The sequence below is a fragment of the Canis lupus genome, chromosome X, assembly GCF_011100685.1.
Source record: "Canis lupus familiaris isolate Mischka breed German Shepherd chromosome X, alternate assembly UU_Cfam_GSD_1.0, whole genome shotgun sequence".
NCBI lineage: Eukaryota > Metazoa > Chordata > Mammalia > Carnivora > Canidae > Canis > Canis lupus.
In genome coordinates, this window is record NC_049260.1 from 81,114,664 (window position 1) to 81,132,217 (window position 17,554).

The 17,554-nt window shown below is 38.8% G+C and overlaps 1 protein-coding gene across 2 annotated transcripts in view; it reads right to left on the minus strand.

The window, feature by feature from the left end:
• MORC4 (MORC family CW-type zinc finger 4) overlaps positions 1-17,554 on the minus strand; it is a 53,174-nt gene that overhangs the window by 20,030 nt on the left and 15,590 nt on the right. For both annotated transcript variants that reach the window (XM_038587999.1, XM_038587998.1), the window contains exons 6-9: positions 17,345-17,477; positions 16,912-17,040; positions 12,723-12,842; positions 11,005-11,105 (exon numbers count right to left, since the gene is read on the minus strand). In XM_038587999.1, coding sequence (XP_038443927.1) covers positions 11,005-11,105; positions 12,723-12,842; positions 16,912-17,040; positions 17,345-17,477 — 483 coding nt within the window. The remainder of the gene's footprint in view (positions 1-11,004; positions 11,106-12,722; positions 12,843-16,911; positions 17,041-17,344; positions 17,478-17,554) is intronic.

The window sequence follows — 17,554 nt, forward strand, 5'->3', positions numbered from 1 at the left end:
AGGACAGAGACAAATACTGGGAAGTTGATGGGGTGTTGCTTAGGCTGTCAGAAGACTACAGGTAAACAATTCAGGACCAAGTTGAAAGTCAGGGGATCAAATACTGCACCCTACCTATTACAAATCCATCCAGTACTAACTTAAAAACTGTCTACAGTAAAAACTGTCTACTCTGTCTACACAGTTCTTCATTCAAATGTTGATCATGGCAGTCAGGGCACCGATGGACAATAACTGTCTACACAGTTCTTCATTCAAATGTTGATCATGGCAGTCAGGGCACTGATGGACTATAAAGTCCCCTTCAACCCTCTGCTATGTATCTGTTAGTGGAGGCTGGACCCTAGCTCTGGCTCTTGCTCTTTCTCCTTTATCTCTCTTCCCCAGTGAACAACAGTAAACCTACGGTCAAACAATGTAATGTGTATAAGTCAAAATCTGAATTTCACTTTTTTTGTTTTTGGATTTTACTTTTAAAAACTCCCAATTTCTAATGACTAATCCCTATTTAATTCTACAACCTAGGATCACACCTTAATGCAGAGTTGTAGACACCTGAAATACTACAAATTTAGAGTTCTTAAAAAATCTCTGGACTCCTTGGATCATTCCCCAAGGGTTTTGTAGACCTCTTATCTCCTTCAGAGGAATTCTTCCTTACCTCCACCTAATATTATGTTAGATTCTGACCACACAGAGAAGAGCTCTTCTATACTCTCTCTCCTCCAACCTACTGATGGTCACACTTCTATGTTTGTATCTTTCCTTCAAGTCACAGATGAAGAACTATTCCAAATTTTCTCTTAAAATTCTGTTTTAAAATTATTTTCAAAAGAAGTAGATTAGGGGCACCTGGGTGGCGCAGTCTACTAAGCATCTGCTTTCAGCTCAGGTCATGATCCCAGGGTCCCGGGATCCAGCACTCGTATGTCAGGCTCCCCACTTTTCCCTCTGCCTCTGCCCCTCCCCCTGCTTTGTGTGCGCTTTCTCTCTCCCTCTCCCTCTCTCTCTCATGTGTGCACACACTCACTCTCTCAAATAAATACAATCTTTAAAAAAAATAAAACAAGTAGATTAGATGGGATTCTGGAAAGATGGAGTAGGAAGCATCAAGACTATATCCCTTCACCTAGACAGTCATTGCACTGGCAGAATTGTCTGAGCTATTTGGAATTTTAGAGTCTACTAATGCCTTGCAACTTTCAGGAGGCTTAAATGATAAACTAGCAAATTTCAGCTCTTAAAACAGGAAAACTGCTATAAAATATACACAAAAAGAAATGAGAAATAAATTGTCACTATAAAAAATCAACTGAACACAAAAGAAGACAGTAATACAGGAAATTAGGGCCAAAAAATCTTATGAGTCATACAGAAAACAAAGCAAAATGACAAAAGTCCCTCCTTATCTCTAAGTGCTTTAAATGTAAATGGCTTAAACTTTCCAATCAAAAAAGAGTTTGGTGGAATGAGTAAGAGAAACTCAAAAACCATGATGTAAATATATGCTGCCCAGAGGAGATGAACTTTAGACACAAAAGACACAAGTAGGTTGAGAGAGAAAGGATGGAAAGAATAGTCCATGTAAATAGTAACCAAAAGAGAGAAATGGTGGCTATACTAGTATCAGATAAAATAGACTATAAGTCACAAGGGCTAGAATGTGGAAGCAACCCAATTGTCTGTTGATGGATGAATGGATAAGCAAACTGTATTGTGCATGCACGTGTATGTGTACACATATAGATATATACACACACGGTAGAATATTATACAGCCTTTAAAAAGGAGGGAAATTCTGGCACATGATAAAACATGCATTAAGCTTGAGGACACTATGCTAGGTGAAATGAGTCAATCACAAAAAGACAAATTACTGTATGATTTCACTTAAATGAGGTACTTAGAGTAGTCAAAATCTTAAGAAACAGACAGTAGAATGAAGGTTGGCAGGGGCTGGTAGAAGTGGGAATGGGGAATTATTGTTTAACAGATATAGAGTTTCAGTTTTGCAAGATGAAAAGAGTTCTAGAGATGGGTGGTAGTGATGGTTGCATGATGGTGTGAATGTCCTTAATGCCACTTAACAATACACCTAAAGATGGTTAGGATGGTAAATTTTATGGTACATGTATTTTTACCATGATAAAAAAGAAACTGGGAAAAAAGGGAAATAGATTATGTGGTTGCCAGGGATTGGAATGACTGCTAATGGACAAGGAATAGCTTTCTGGGATGGTGGAGATGTTTTGGAGTTCGATACTGGTGATGGTTGTACAATTTGTGAATATACTAAGAACCACTATAGTGAAGACTTAATTATGGTGACATTCATGGTATGTGAATTTTATCTTAACTAAAAAGAAAAATAAAGCTCTGTTCTCATGTATCCAGGTAAAATTTACAGAGTAGAATGCATCTTTTTAAGTGTGTAGTTCCATCAGTTTTGACAAATGTATACAGTCACATAACCACCACCTCAAACAAGATAACCATTGCCATGTATTCTGAAATCCCATTTCTTCTCAAAAAACCCTGGTTTGACTCCACTGTTCTATTAATCTCCTTCCTTTGGCTTCCCCAATCCTGGTCTATGTGGTCTACACCTACTACTTCCTCTTCATTCTCCCATCTTAACCTCCTACAGTCTAGTTTCCACAATCGCCACCCCATGAAATGGTTCCTTTGTCCAAAGTAGAGTCATTACTTTATCAATGATCCTGCCAATATCCCACTGTACTAAATTCAAGACTTTGCAGTGATCTTTTGATTCTTTTCTCTCCTTTATACCCCTTATTTAACATGCCACCAAAATCTTTTGAACTTTTCTTCACAGCATCTGTCCTCTACTTCCTTTTCCATGGCTCTTGTTTCAGACATTCATCTCACACCTAGGTTACTCCAAGAGCCTTTAATCCTTCCTTCAATCCATCCTGCGTCATTTCCAGATTTATCAACTGACCTAATTCATGCCAAGCACCTTAAGAACCATAAAGCAGTATATGGTTGTAACATACTATATCCGGAAGATAGAACTGTTTCAAGTCACTCCCCTAGTCAAGAAAACACAATGAAGTTCTCACTGTCTAAGGCATCAGCTACTCTATCCAACATTCCTCTAAGACAGTTGTTCTTAAACCTCCTTGGTTCATGGCACCCCTTGTGTCTCAAGTTTTTCATGCTACCTGTAGGTCAAAACCAATATGGACCAGGTCTGGTTACTAGACAAGTTAGGTCCAAACAATTTAATCAGTATTTATGTGCTAACATTTAGTATCTATTTGAGAAAATAATGCATATCAATTGAAAAAAAGATTTTATTTCATTCTTAAATAGCCACAATCACTAATGGGATGGCTGTGTGTGTATGCCTGCTGGGCAGGGTGCCACTACCCAAACCTTGGAACGAAATTGGACACAGCTCCCCTCATTTCTTATTCAACCCTGCTTCTCATGTATCACTTAGTTTTTTGTCACAGCAACCAATGAAAACCCAGGTTTGCCAAGGTATGATGTAGTCAAAAGGAATGAAACAAATCTTGGTACTCGGAAAGGTGGTGCTGCTACAACAAATACCTATGAATATGGAAGTAGCTTTAGATTTGCACAGTGGGCAGGGGCTGTGGACCATGACAGAAATGGCTGAGACTGTAATCTAGATTCTAGACTGAACAGTTAGTGGAAATACAGAGGTTGGGCCCCCCTCCCCTGGTCAGGGCTCAGAAGGAGGTAAAGGGCCATGGGGGAGAAAACAAAGATTTCCTCAGAGAATACCTACATTACTGGGAACAGACTGTTAGCAGAACCACAGATGGTGGAGCTGCTGCTGGTGAAGGCTTGGGAGAAGATGAGGAACATGCTACTGGAAAATTTGAGGGAAGGTGATCCCGATTAGATAGTGGCAGAGAGCTTAACAGGAGTGTGTCCTGCAGTTCCGTGGAAAGCAAAACTTGCAATGATGCCACAGGACTGTTAGCCGAGGAGACTTCCAGGCAACCTGTTGACAGTGTGGCCCAGTGTCTTCAGGCTGCTTACATAAAATATGGGAGGAGACAAAGACGTTGAGAGGGAACTCTTGGACAAAAAGGGACCAGGACTTAATGATTCTGTAAGTCCTCAGCTTCTCTCCAGACAGCAAAAGATACTAAAATGGAGATATTCATGGTCAGAAAAGCACACTGGAGAAAAAGCCAGGGCTGTGGTTAGAGAACCTTTCGCTAATATGTCAGATCAAAAGGTCAGAGTATTCTGTCGCACAAAAAAGCTCTTTGAAAAGATTAAACATGTGACTCAGATCTCCACAGCCATTTCAGCAGAAGCCAAGAATAGAAATAGGATTATCTAGGAAAAGACCTGTCAAGAGCTTCTTGTCTGAGTGAATATCCGTGACATACATGTAAGATCCATAAGATTCCTGAGAATGGTGTCCTGGCACGAAAATTGCTACCCTAGGCTGACAAGGATGGAGAGGGTACAAAATGAGAAGGAGGCTGGTGGACCTCCACAACTCTACAGTCAGAACACAGGCCGATGAAGATCCAGAGCCACGGATGCATACCCCGTGCTTACCCCGTGCATACCCCTTTTTGCTGAAAAAGGAAAGAGGACTCTGAGGGTGCAGTGATGAGCCCAGAGGGCAGAGCCTCAAGTTCAGCAGAGGAGGCTGCAAGCCCCAGAACATTAGTTGCAGGGCTTGAGACTTAATGGCATTACTGTGGCTGGATTTTGAAATTGCTTGAGGCCTGTGACTCTGTTTTCCTTCCATTTTCCTCCCTGTTTGAACTGGAATATCTTGACCTGGTAAGCCTGTCCCACCATTCTATTTTGAGAGTGAAATGGAGAGGAATTTGACCCCAGGTTGCATGGGACCCACACCTGGTTCAGATAATGAGATTTGGGAATCCTGAACTTCTGACATTAAGACAGGAGCTTAAGACTTAGAGTTGCTGTAATAGTTGAGATTTGGGGATGTTGGGAGGGGGTGAATGTATTTTGTGTGTGAAATATAAGTGGATCCTAGAAGCCCAGGGGGCAGGTTGTGGCAGGTGGAATACCAGTCCTCCAAAGATTTCTATGTCCTAAACCCTCGAGCCTGTGACTCTATCAGGTTACATGGCAAAGGAGAATTAAGGTTGCAGATGGAATTAAGGTTACTTACTTACCAGCGGACCTTAAGAGGGGGAGATTATGCTGAATTATCCAGTGTAATCACAAGGGTCCTTAAAAGAAGAAGAGTGAAGGCAGAAGAGTCAGAATCAGAGAAGGAGATGTGATGACAGAAGTAGGGTCATTGTTCTACTAAAGCTGTTCAGAAAGATAGGAAGAGATGGAATACTTCCAAACTCGTTTTATAAGGCCAGCATCACCTTAATTCCAAAACCAAAGACCCCACCAAAAAGGAGAATTACAGACCAATATCCCTGATCAACATGGATGCAAAAATTCTCAACAAGATACTAGCCAATAGGATACAACAAAACATTAAGAAGATTATTCACCATGACCAAGTAGGATTTGATCCCCTGGTTCAACACTCGTAAAACAATCAATGTGATTCATCATATCAGCAAGAGAAAACACAAGAACCATATGATCCTCTCATTAGATGCAGAGAAAGCATTTGACAAAAGACAGCATCCATTCCTGGTCAAAACTCTTCAGAGTGTAGGGATAGAGGGAACATTCCTCAACATCTTAAAAGCCATCTACCAAAAGCCCACAGCAAATATCATTCTCAATAGGGAAACACTGGGAGCCTTTCCCCTAAGATCAGGAACAAGACAGGGATGTCCACTCTCACCACTGCTATTCAACATAGTACTAGAAGCAATCTAGGCAACAAAAAGAAATAAAAGGCATTCAAATTGGCAAAGAAGAAGTCAAACTCTTCCTCTTCGCCGATGACATGATACTATACATAGAAAACCCAAAAGACTCCACCCCAAGATTGCTAGAACTCATACAGCAATTTGGCAGTGTGGCAGGATACAAAATCAATGCCCTGAAGTCAGTGGCATTTCTATACACTAACAATGAGACTGAAGAAAGAGAAATGAAGGGGTCAATCCCATTTACAATCGCATCCAAAAGCATAAGATACCTAGGAATAAACCTAACCAAAGAGGTAAAGGATCTATACCCTAAAACCTCCAGAACACTTCTGAAAGAAATTGAGGAAGACACAAAGAGATGGAAAAATATTCCATGCTCATGGATTGGAAGAATTAATATTGTGAAAATGTCAATGTTACCCAGGGCAATTTACATGTTTCATGCAATCCCTATCAAAATACCATGGACTTTCTTCAAAGAGTTGGAACAAATTATCTTAAGATTTGTGTGGAATCAGAAAAGACCCCCAAATAGCCAGGGGAATATAAAAAAAAACCATAGCTGGGGTCATCACAATGCCAGATTTCAGGGTGTACTACAAAGCTGTGGTCATCAAGACAGTGTGGTACTGGCACAAAAACAGGCACATAGATCAATGGAACAGAATAGAGAATCCAGAAGTGGACCCTGAACTTTATGGTCAACTAATATTCGACAAAGCAGGAAAGACTATCCACTGGAAAAAGGACAGTCTCTTCAATAAATAGTGCTGGGAAAATTGGACAGCCACATGCAGAAGAATGAAACTGGACCATTCTCTTACACCATACACAAAGATAAACTCAAAATGGATGAAAGATCTTAAAGTGAGACAAGATTCCACAAAATCCTAGAGGAGAACACAGGCAACACCCTTTTTGAACTTGGCCACAGTAACTTCTTGCAAGATACATCCATGAAGGCAAGAGAAACAAAATAAAAAATGAACTATTGGGACTTCATCAAGATAAGAAGCTTTTGCAAAGCAAAAGAAACAGTCAACAAAACTGAAAGACAACCTACAGAATGGGAGAAGATATTTGCAAATGATGTATCAGATAAAGGGCTAGTATCCAAGATCTATAAAGAACTTATTAAACTCAACACCAAAGAAACAAACAATCCAATCATGAAATGGGCAAAAGACATGAACAGAAATCTCACAGAGGAAGACATAGACATGGCCAACAAGCACCTGAGAAAATGCTCTGCATCACTTGCCATCAGGGAAATACAAATCAAAACCACAATGAGATACCACCTCACACCAGTGAGAATGGGGGAAATTAACAAGGCAAGAAACCACAAATGTTAGAGAAGATGTGGAGAAAGGGGAACCCTCCCGCACTGTGGGTGGGAATGTGAACTGGTGCAGCCACTCTGGAAAACTGCGAGGAGGTTCCTCAAAGAGTTAAAAATAGATCTGCCCTACGACCCAGCAATTGCATTGCTGGGGATTTACCCCAAAGATACAGATGCAATGAAACGCCGGGACACCTGCACCCCGATGTTTATAGCAGCAATGTCCACAATAGCCCAACTGTGGAAGGAGCCTCGGTGTCCATCGAAAGATGAATGGATAAAGAAGGTGTGGTTTATGTATACAATGGAATATTACTCAGCCATTAGAAACAACAAATACCCACCATTTGCTTTGATGTGGATGGAACTGGAGGGTATTATGCTGAATGAAATAAGTCAATCAGAGAAGGACAAACATTATATGGTCTCATTCATTTGGGAAATATAAAAATAGTGAAAGTGAATAAAGGGGAAAGGAGAAAAAAATGAGTGGGAAATATCAGAAAGGGAGACAGAACATGAGAGACTCCTAACTCTGGGAAACGAACTAGGTAGGGGTGGTGGAAGGGGAAGTGGGTGGAGGGTGGGGGTGTCTGGGTGACGGGCACTGAGGGGGGCACTTGATGGGATGAGCACTGGGTGTTATTCTATATGTTGGCAAATTGAACACCAATAAAAAAAAAAAAAGAAGTAGGATCATCGGAGTGATGTGATGTGAGAAGGACTTGACCCACCACTGATGGCTCTGAAGATGGAGAGAGAGGGCCATGCACAGGACAAGGAATGCCAGCAGCCTCTAGGAGTTGGAAACTTCTAGAAATGGATTCCCCCCCTGGAGCCCTCAGAGAGGAATGTAGCCCTGCTAACCTTAATTTTAGCCTAGTGAGGCTAGGCACAAATTTTATTTGTGTTGGGACTTCTAACCTACAGAACTCTAAGGCAATAAATCAGCATTGTCTTAAGCCACGAAGTTTGTGGTGATTTGCTCGAACAGGAAGAGAAGACCATTTCTATTATTTAGAGGTAGAAGTTGAGTGTCACGGTACTTTCCTCAAAAATATAGAATACCCTATTGCTCCCCTCTGTTTGAGTTTATTATGTGCAGCTTGGCATGCAGTCTGGGAACTGTGGCTCTAGGGTAGGAGTCAGCAAACTACAGACTGTGGACCAAATTCAGGCCACTGCCTGCTTTTGTAAAAGAAAAATGTCTTGGACACAGACATGCTCATTCCTTTACTTATTTTCTAGGGCTTTTATACTGCTTTTATACTACAGTAGAACTGAGTAGTGTGACAGACCACATGGCCCACAAAAACTAAAATATTTACTTCCTGGCCCTTCACAGGAAAAGTGTGTCAATTCCTGCTTCAGGAGATGGCCCTATTCTGTCTATTCAACTCTATTTCCCTTCACTCTAGTTGTGTCCTCTTCCCACACCCTATATTCTCACCATTTTGAGTTCCTGTCACTACTTGTCATGCTATAGTTCCATCCTGGAATTTCTTTCCCTCCTGTTTCTAAGTCCTGTATCCTTTCAGACAAATCTCAAGTCATAACTTCCACTTAAAACCTTCCCTATCTGTTCTATCAGGGCATTTTTCCTGTACCATATCACTTAGGTTTTGACTGATCACACAGCCATTTTATTGCTGTCTAAACTGTTTCACATATATGACAATTCATCATTACAAACAGACTGTAAGCTCCTGAAAGGCAGCATCCATACCTTGAATTTCTCTGGAAGACTCCACAAAGCCCAGCCACGGTGCCATTGCACCAGTGAGGTGGTCAGTGGGTGTGTGTTCATGGTATTTCTTAAGCTGAAATTCACTCTAAAAACGTTGTCAGTTTGAGTCCTGATAGTTGCAGCTGAAATCTGATATCCATAACTATTAAGAGTGATATTACAGATGATTTATTTGTAGACATTCCAGTACTATGATGGCTGGTATCTCTTTTAGCATTTGCAGTTTTGATTTCTATCATACTCTTAGGATGAGTTTCTGATAGCAGACAGCCTTCTCTAATCCCCTTCTCAAAGTCTTCTGTTTTTTTTTTAACTAAACACCTTTTCATTTATATAAAATACAGTGAAAAAGGATAATGATGCCAGAATTGGGATAAGAATAATACAAATTTGTTATCCTCAAAAGATTCTGTATGTAGGATAGTATACTAGTTTCCTGTTTTCAATAAAATGTGTAGCAGATATTAAGCTACTTAAGCAAAAGTCCTAGATATTTAACTAGATAAAACTACTGTCTATGGAATATCTCTATTTAAATGCCCTGCAATCACCTCAAACTCATCATAGTAAAACAAAACATCACAAGCCAAGGTCTAATCCCTCTAAAATTTAAAAGGTAGATGTGGGGGGTGGGGTAACAAAGATGATATAAGAAAGATGTTAAGTACTGTTTAATATCTAATATTTGGACTTCACAAATCTTAACTATTTCATTTTCACTAGAAATTCACTGTTCCTTTCACTCAAGAGAAAAAGAATGACTTGGCTCTGAAACTTGTCCAACTGATGTCATTTCTAAACTTTCACTCTTAAGAGTCAGGTCCTAGTGGAAGATCTCTATTATGGGCCAGACTCATTTAAAAGGCCATATTCCTTAAACTGAGGGCAGGTGGTTACCACACCCACTGGGTGGCCTGAGGAATCAAGAACCCATTGCCCTGAAATTAATTTAGGGTTGCCACCCAAACAGCTGTCTCTTTTTCAAGCAGTAAACCGAAAATTCCTATGGCTCCTGATAAATTACGGTGTAAGATTTAACTAATTCTATTACATTTTTTGGGTACAAACCAAAATAAATTTGGGGAAGGCTTCCTGCCCCCCCTCTAAAATTTGCTATGAGGTTTTAGGGAAAAGGACACCAAATGTCCTCATACCTTCTTTCTCCTTACTACTAGAGCACCGCCTACCCTCTCCTGCCTAGACTTTCCTCTGCTTAGAATGTCTTTTCCCTATCTGTCTACCTAGCAAACTCCAATTTCTCCTTCAAGATTAAGCTCAAGTAGGATCTGCTCTGTGAAGCTTTGTTTGACCCTTTAGGCATATTTGAAGGCTCTTCCCATTTTGCATGTATCCTCCATTGAAGCAACTATTTTATGGGTATTTGTTTCTTCTTTGCATACATCTCATCTAGTTTGTTCACAGGCATCAAGGATTCTTATCTTTCATTCTTCTGTCCCTAGTAGCTAGCACATAGGAGATATACTTAAGAAGGAATGAATAATCCATCCCTCGCTAAAAGTTTTACAACAAATTGTTGTTATCTTGGCTTCATTGACTCCTTTTTTTGTCTCCTAAAAATATCCTTGCTGTTTCAGCCTCAGTGTCAAGTTCCTTTTTCATTTTTTGTCTCACTTATGAAATCTAGATGCTTCCATGAAAACACACACATCTCTCCTGCTGCTTTCCTCTCAATCTGTTCACCGGCTTCAAGAAATTCTTTTGGAACAAACTTCAAACTGTGGCTTTTTTTCCCCTAACATATTTGATGCCTGCAGATCCTTTCATCCCTTTTCATTAAGATCAATCCCAACTCTTTGTTTTACCAGAAGTATCTTATGAAGTGACTGCCATGCTCTTTCCATACTTTTTAAAGGTAAATTTTATCTCAACTGGGCTCTCTCTATATAATGTATCAATAAGCTTTCATTGAAAAATCAAGTAATTTTATCTCTCATCTTGGAAGAGTGGTTTAAAGGAATTCTCAGCTCATCTGGCTGGCTTTTAGTGATGATTTGAGAAATTGCAGAGGATAGAATCAGATCTGAATAGACTATCAGAAACACCTCAGGTTGGGAGTGACTCACCGGTACTCCTTGGTGTATTCAAAGTCTTGTTTGTTATAGGCAGGTTTTAAGAAATTGCACTCGATGACTCCAATTACTCCCACACCTTCTCCATGAGTTGGCTTTGAAAAAAAATATTAAGTTCAACACTTACATTACTGTTGACCATCTGGAAGCATTTCCTTTTGATTTTAAGCAGTAATAGAAAGGTTACATAACATTCAAAGGCAAGGAAAGTACAGCAACATCTAGAGAAATACCCAGGATGAACTTGAACAGACCACAAGTATTCCACTGGACTGGAACCTCTGACCAATTCTAAGGCAGAGATTTTCAAACTATGATCCATAGATTCTCTAGGATTTTCCAGGGATTAATAGCCATCTCTACTTCATGCACACTACTTCCACCTTCATCTGTTTTATATTATTGGATTGCTGTAAGATTTCCTTTGAACAAAGAATGACAATGCTAAAAAAAAAAAAACAAAGACAAACAAGGCTACATACTACTTTTCTATGGAATAGAAACCAACCTTCATCAGAAAAGCAATTTTAAGGATAATATGTAAACATCACACTCTACAAAAATAAGTAATTTTTATATATTTAGGCTACCAAACAATTACAAAAGGGAGTCAGGGGACGCTTCTGTGGCTCAACAGTTTAGTGTCTGCTTTTGGCCCAGGGCATGATCCTGGAGTCCTGGGATTGAGTCCCACATCAGGCTCCCTGCATGCAGCCTGCTTCTCCCTCTGCTGGTGTCTCTGCCTCTCTCTCTTTCTCTCTCTCTATGTCTCTCATGAATAAATAAAATCTTTAAAAAAAAAGGGGGGGAGTCAGACTAGCAGTGGTTATTAATGACAAGCTGATATAAAATACTTTGGGATTTAAAAAGTCAAGGTGTAATTAGGATGGCATTCATATATGTGTTGTACATATAAAGATGATATAACAATGAAAAGCAGCATAGGCTGTAAATTAGCTATCCTAGATCTTCTATAACTTTGTCCTACTGTGTAACGCAAAGCGGTTTACCATCTTTCATGCTTTAGCAATCTTATCTATAAAATGGGAATGAATAGGATATTTGTGGATCTGACAACTTGAACATGCCATTAAAACACTGAAGATGATGGTAGTATTTGTACAGTTCAATTTGTATAGTATATTCATTATTTATCCCATTTAAGCTTCTCAGCCTGGTAAGCTGTAGGGTAGGCAGAGCAGATAAAATCATTTCTGTTGCTTTTATTTTACAGGGAAGGAAAGATGAGCCTTAGAGAAATGTAAAAATTTAGTTAAAGTTCCTCAGATTTTAAGTGGAAAAGGCAGAATTCAAATCCGGGTCAAATTTAGCGGTCATCAACCACTAAATTTCATTCTGCTTCTACTGTGCCTTATTGTCTCTCCAAGAAAGTAGAAAGAGCTATCTTAAACACTAATAAACCAATACACATGGCAAAGTTACTGGTGTTCTAATACTCTCTCTTCTCAACAGCTACCTGGAAAATGCATTCAGTAAAGCTCCTGGATTAATTAACACCGGTGAAGAATGAGAAGTAGAAAGAGCTTTCCAACAAAAGACAGCTCACTGATAACACAGAGTTCCAGGATCAGATTTAACAACCATCATAAGGTGGGAGTAAAAGCAATTAATGAGTCTATCCCCTTTGCAAATTTCAAATCCTCTTCTTTCTCTTTTCAGCCTTCTATGACAAAGAAACATTAACCACTCACCTTCACCTGGCATCCCACCTTCTCAAAAGACTTTATGAGTCGGTTGTTATGATACATCATGACTCCAAACTGGTTATAATTCTTGCAAGAGAACCCAAAAGTTATTTTCACTTGCTTATTCTGAGAGGAAAATCATTAAGGAATCAAACACCATGGGATTTAGCAAACAATATTTTGCACTGTTAGAGCAAAAAAAAAAAAAACAAAAAAAACAAAAAAAACAAAAAAACATCATATACCATTGGATTTAAGTTGGTATAACCCTTCCAGGGGACATTTACAAAATCTGTAGCAATAACTTTAAAAATATTCTTAATCTGTGACCAAGTAATTCTCCTTCCAGGAATTTATCCTAGAGAAATAGGAAAGTTCATAAAGGCTTATGAGTTATAGAGATTGGTCAATTAGCTAGAATGACAGAAAAACAAATAATTTAAATGTCTGACAATAAGGGGATGTCTAAATAAATGTTAGTATATTTACATGGTCTATTACATGCCTTTGAAAATTATGTCCCTGAAAAATATTTAGGGACATTAGGAAATGTTCAGAATATAATGATAAGTATTATCTAAAAATATGTATATAGGAATACATGCATAGAAAAGAGTGTAGGAAATACACCAAAATATCATCAGTGGTTCAAAAATTCATAAACAATCACAAAACATTTCTTAACCTGTGCTAGTTGCTCAATTTGCTGCTAGGTAAGATAAGAGTGGTAGCTAGTACAATACAAATCCACACAATTACAGGTGATGCTTGAACAGTATGGATTTGCACTGCACAGATCTACTTGTGCATAGATTTTTTTTCAATAAATACACTGGAAAAATTCTTGGAGATTTGTGCCAATTTTTGAAGACTCACAAATACACTGTGCAGCCCAGAAGTGCCCCCCGCAAAAAAAAGAAAAAGTTAGGTATTATTGTAAGGATGCAGTTTATACTACCATACAGAACATATGTTAATTGTTCATGTTATTAGTAAAGCCTCCTAACAAGAGTATGCTATTAGTAGTTAGGATTCTGGGGAGTCCAAAGTTATACTCAGATTTGCGACTGTGCAAGGGAGTAGGTGTCCCTAACCCTTGTATTGTTCAAGAGTCAACTGTATAAGCAATAAGGTAAGTCCTGCTAATCATGCAAAACACAATGAAAGCAAAAGCGAGAATAAAGAAGAATAAAGTCACTTTTTAAGGGTAAAGGACAATGAATAGTCCTGTTGTAATATGTTTCATGGAAAGAAGTGAACAAGCTTGGAGACATGAAATAAAGTGAATTAAATATTATACGTAAAAGATGAACAATGATATGTTTTTAGCAGGTTCTATTTGATTCAAAAACCAAGATAAGAGAGTGAGAAAGACAAAGGGGGAGACAGAGAAACTGAAATTTCTATTAAAACAAATACTAAGAAATCTTCAGGTCCAAATGAGCTGAAATTTGTTACTGATTCCAAAAACGATCTCCATTGCCCTCTCTATGTAATATTAGTCACTTGCATCGAATCCAGTTAACAAATAGGTCAGGTATGATACAAAGACATCATACAGGGGGCTACACGACAGAGTAAAGTTTGGCTCAGAAATTACGTTCTGGGCTCGAGAAGTTCCAATCAAATCTCAGGTAAGACTATTCCCATGAAAAAGCAAAACAGGACAAACTCCCCAAAACAAACTCAAACTCTATACTATCAAATTTAACATTTTTTAGAGATATGTCAAATTCTTCTGTTGCATGCTTTTAAAATTCTAAATCACGGGGTGGCAGTGCACTGGGGTAGGAGGTTTCCCAAACTAGTATAAGAAGGAAGGACAAGAAGAGAAAAGAGGCCTTTGATAACTGAGGAATAATTAAGTCAACATCAGTGATCTTGTCTCTCTTTGATGTTGGGGTAAATTTTATCAGAAGTTTCATGTCATTCATGCCTATAGTGAATTCATTTAGCCCAAATTCTAACAGGGGAAGATAACTAGTTTAATGGGAAATTAGGTTGAAGTATATGTCACATGCATTGCTGTTAAAAAAAGAAAAACTGTGGGGGGTGGCACCTAGGTGGCTGAGTGGTTGCTTTGTCTCAGGTCATGATTCCAGGGTCCTGGGATCGAGTCCCACATCAGGCTCCCCCCTCCCAGGGAGCCTGTTTCTCCCTCTGCTTATGTCTCTGTCTCTCTGTCTGTGTCTCTCATGAATAAATAAAATCTTTAAAAAAAAGAAAAAAGAAAAAATGGGCACCTGGGTGGCTCAGTCTGTTAAGCCTCTAACTTGTGATTTCGGCCCAGGTCACAATCTCATGGGTCATGACACTAAGCCAGGCGGGGGGCTTCCGGCTCAGCAGGGAGTCTGCTTGAGATTCTCTCTCTCCCTCTCCCCCCACACATGTACATGTGCTCACTCTCTTATATAAATACATTGAAAAAAAGCCCAAATTGGAATCATTTGCCCCCCAAGTAAACAAATCAGGACTTAGTTCTGGCTCTAAACAATCCCAGGAGTATGACCTTTCAAGAGTCCATCTGAAATTTCCTGCTCAACACTATGTACATGATAAAAACCCTGCTTTTCCCTTCTCCCACAAAAAGAAGCTGACCTGGCCTAAAATAATCCTTTCTTTTCTTTTGCTAACAACTTTTTGCTCCATCCTATAATACCTTCCACTTTGTATAGCTCCTGGGACCATCTCTTAATTGCTAAATGGGATGCTGCCCTCTTCACAGATCACTTAATAAAACCAATTAGATCTTCAGGAGAATTGTATTTTTCAGCAGTGCACAGGAATTGCTCTGACAGAAACCCACAAAAGAAAGAAGCTGGAGACAGAAATGTGGCATCCCCTGAAATAGTGGTTGGAAAGTACTTCTTTACAACTGGCTCTGTTAAACCTAGGACATTAAGATCCTAGCCTACATACAGTGAATTACAGCTAATGTACCTACAAAATATAACAACACTAGTTCTGGGTTTGCTAAGATGGCCTTGTTCAGGGCTTTTTTCTTTTTCAAAAGCTTTTGTAGTAGAGAAGGTATGTGATCCCCAAAAAAGGAGAAAATCACTTGACTTATGAGTAAGGACTTACACAGCTTTTAAGAAAGGGAATAACAATTTCTAATTTTTGGTCACATAAGAAAGACAAAGCAAACTAGGTAAAGCAAATCGGGTGGGAACATGTTTCTTGGGCCAAGAGCTGTGCTTAGTTACTAGAAAATAAATTATGAGAGCAATTCTTCATGACTGCTTAGGAGTTCTCCCCTTCCAAAGACTTTATTTTTGCCCCAAAAGCCATCAACAGAGTTGGACCTAATTTCCATAGTTCATCTTAAGATTTTTCTCAAGAATCTGAAATCCATTCCCAGGGTAATAGGGGGTAGAAGTGAAAATCAGTATTACTTCTTTGAGTGGCTCCCATTATGACAAGTATCAGGAAATCCATGTCAAACCTGTTGAGGATTTACCTCACCCTAGGAAATCAACCTTTAATTTTCACTCTCCTAACTTCCATCAATATAAGTCTAGACTTGTAACAACAAAGATCATACTATGCCCAAAAGATTAACATGTTCTAGTTAATATTTGATTATTTCAATGTAACATATAACAAAATTCAAGTGCAAACCATACAGCATGGATCACTCCTTATGGCAGAGAGTCTCAAACCTGGCTACTCAGTAGAATTAGCTGAAGATTTAAAAATAAATTATTCCTATTAGAAAAAGATATTTCAGAATCTTCTAACCCAGAATCTCCAAAATCTCAGGATGCTGTATGATTTTAATAATTTCCAGATGGTTTCTGATAAAACTAACATATCTATTGGCATTTAAGAAATACTTTCAAAAAAAAAAGAAACACCTTTTTAAAGAATATACTGTATGGGTACCTGGGTGGCTCAGTTAGTTAAGCATCCAACTCTTGATTTCAGCTCAGGTTATGATCTTGGGGATGTAAGATTGAGCCCCACATTGGGCTCCACATGGAGCCTGCTTGAGATTCTCTCTCTCCCTCTCCCTCTGCCCCTCCTCCCTGTTCTTGCTCTCTCTCTCTAAAAAAAAAGAATATACTGTTATAAGATTTGTATTACAACACACATTTTTCAATTGGGAAAAAAAATCATTTTTGTTTTTTTTATTTCAACGTGGAAATCTAATCCTGAAATGAAGAGGTCCAATTTCATGTAGTTGTAAGGATACAGTAAAAGTAGGTTTATATAAATCATATCCTACATTAGCCAGGCTCTTGGCAATCATCTGAGTAGTCACCTTCTTTTGACGCAGAAAAATTTTCATTCGTGGCTTCATATACAGAATACCACAAAATGCCTATGGAACAGCAAAGGGAAAATTATTATATGACATCACCAATTCTACTAACATCCTCATAAACACTGCTAGTGACTGAGATCTATTCTGGGTAAAGATGTGGCTTAGTTTCTCTACCTTGTTATCTCAACTACTGCACAAAAGTGCTACTGACAGTATTAGCTATAGAGGAGACAGTGAAAAGGAATCCTGGCACAGGGCTAAAAGTTTGTCATCTTTATATAACTGAGATCTTGTTCTGAAATATTTTCATGTTACAAGAGATCTTACCTCTCGTTGTTGAAGAAAAACCACTCTTACTCACCCGTAAAGAATACTCTGTTTCTGGCAGCTCACAGGTAACATCACCAGTCTCTTTTTCTTCTGTGCCAAAGTCTGATACCAGGATGTCATATTGATCTGTATCAAAGTCCAACTCAGATTTTCCATCTTTATTTCTGGGTAAAAGAGACAAGTACCAATCTAACAAATACTGATTCCAAAGGACAAAAATGCATCAGGAACCCAAGAGAGA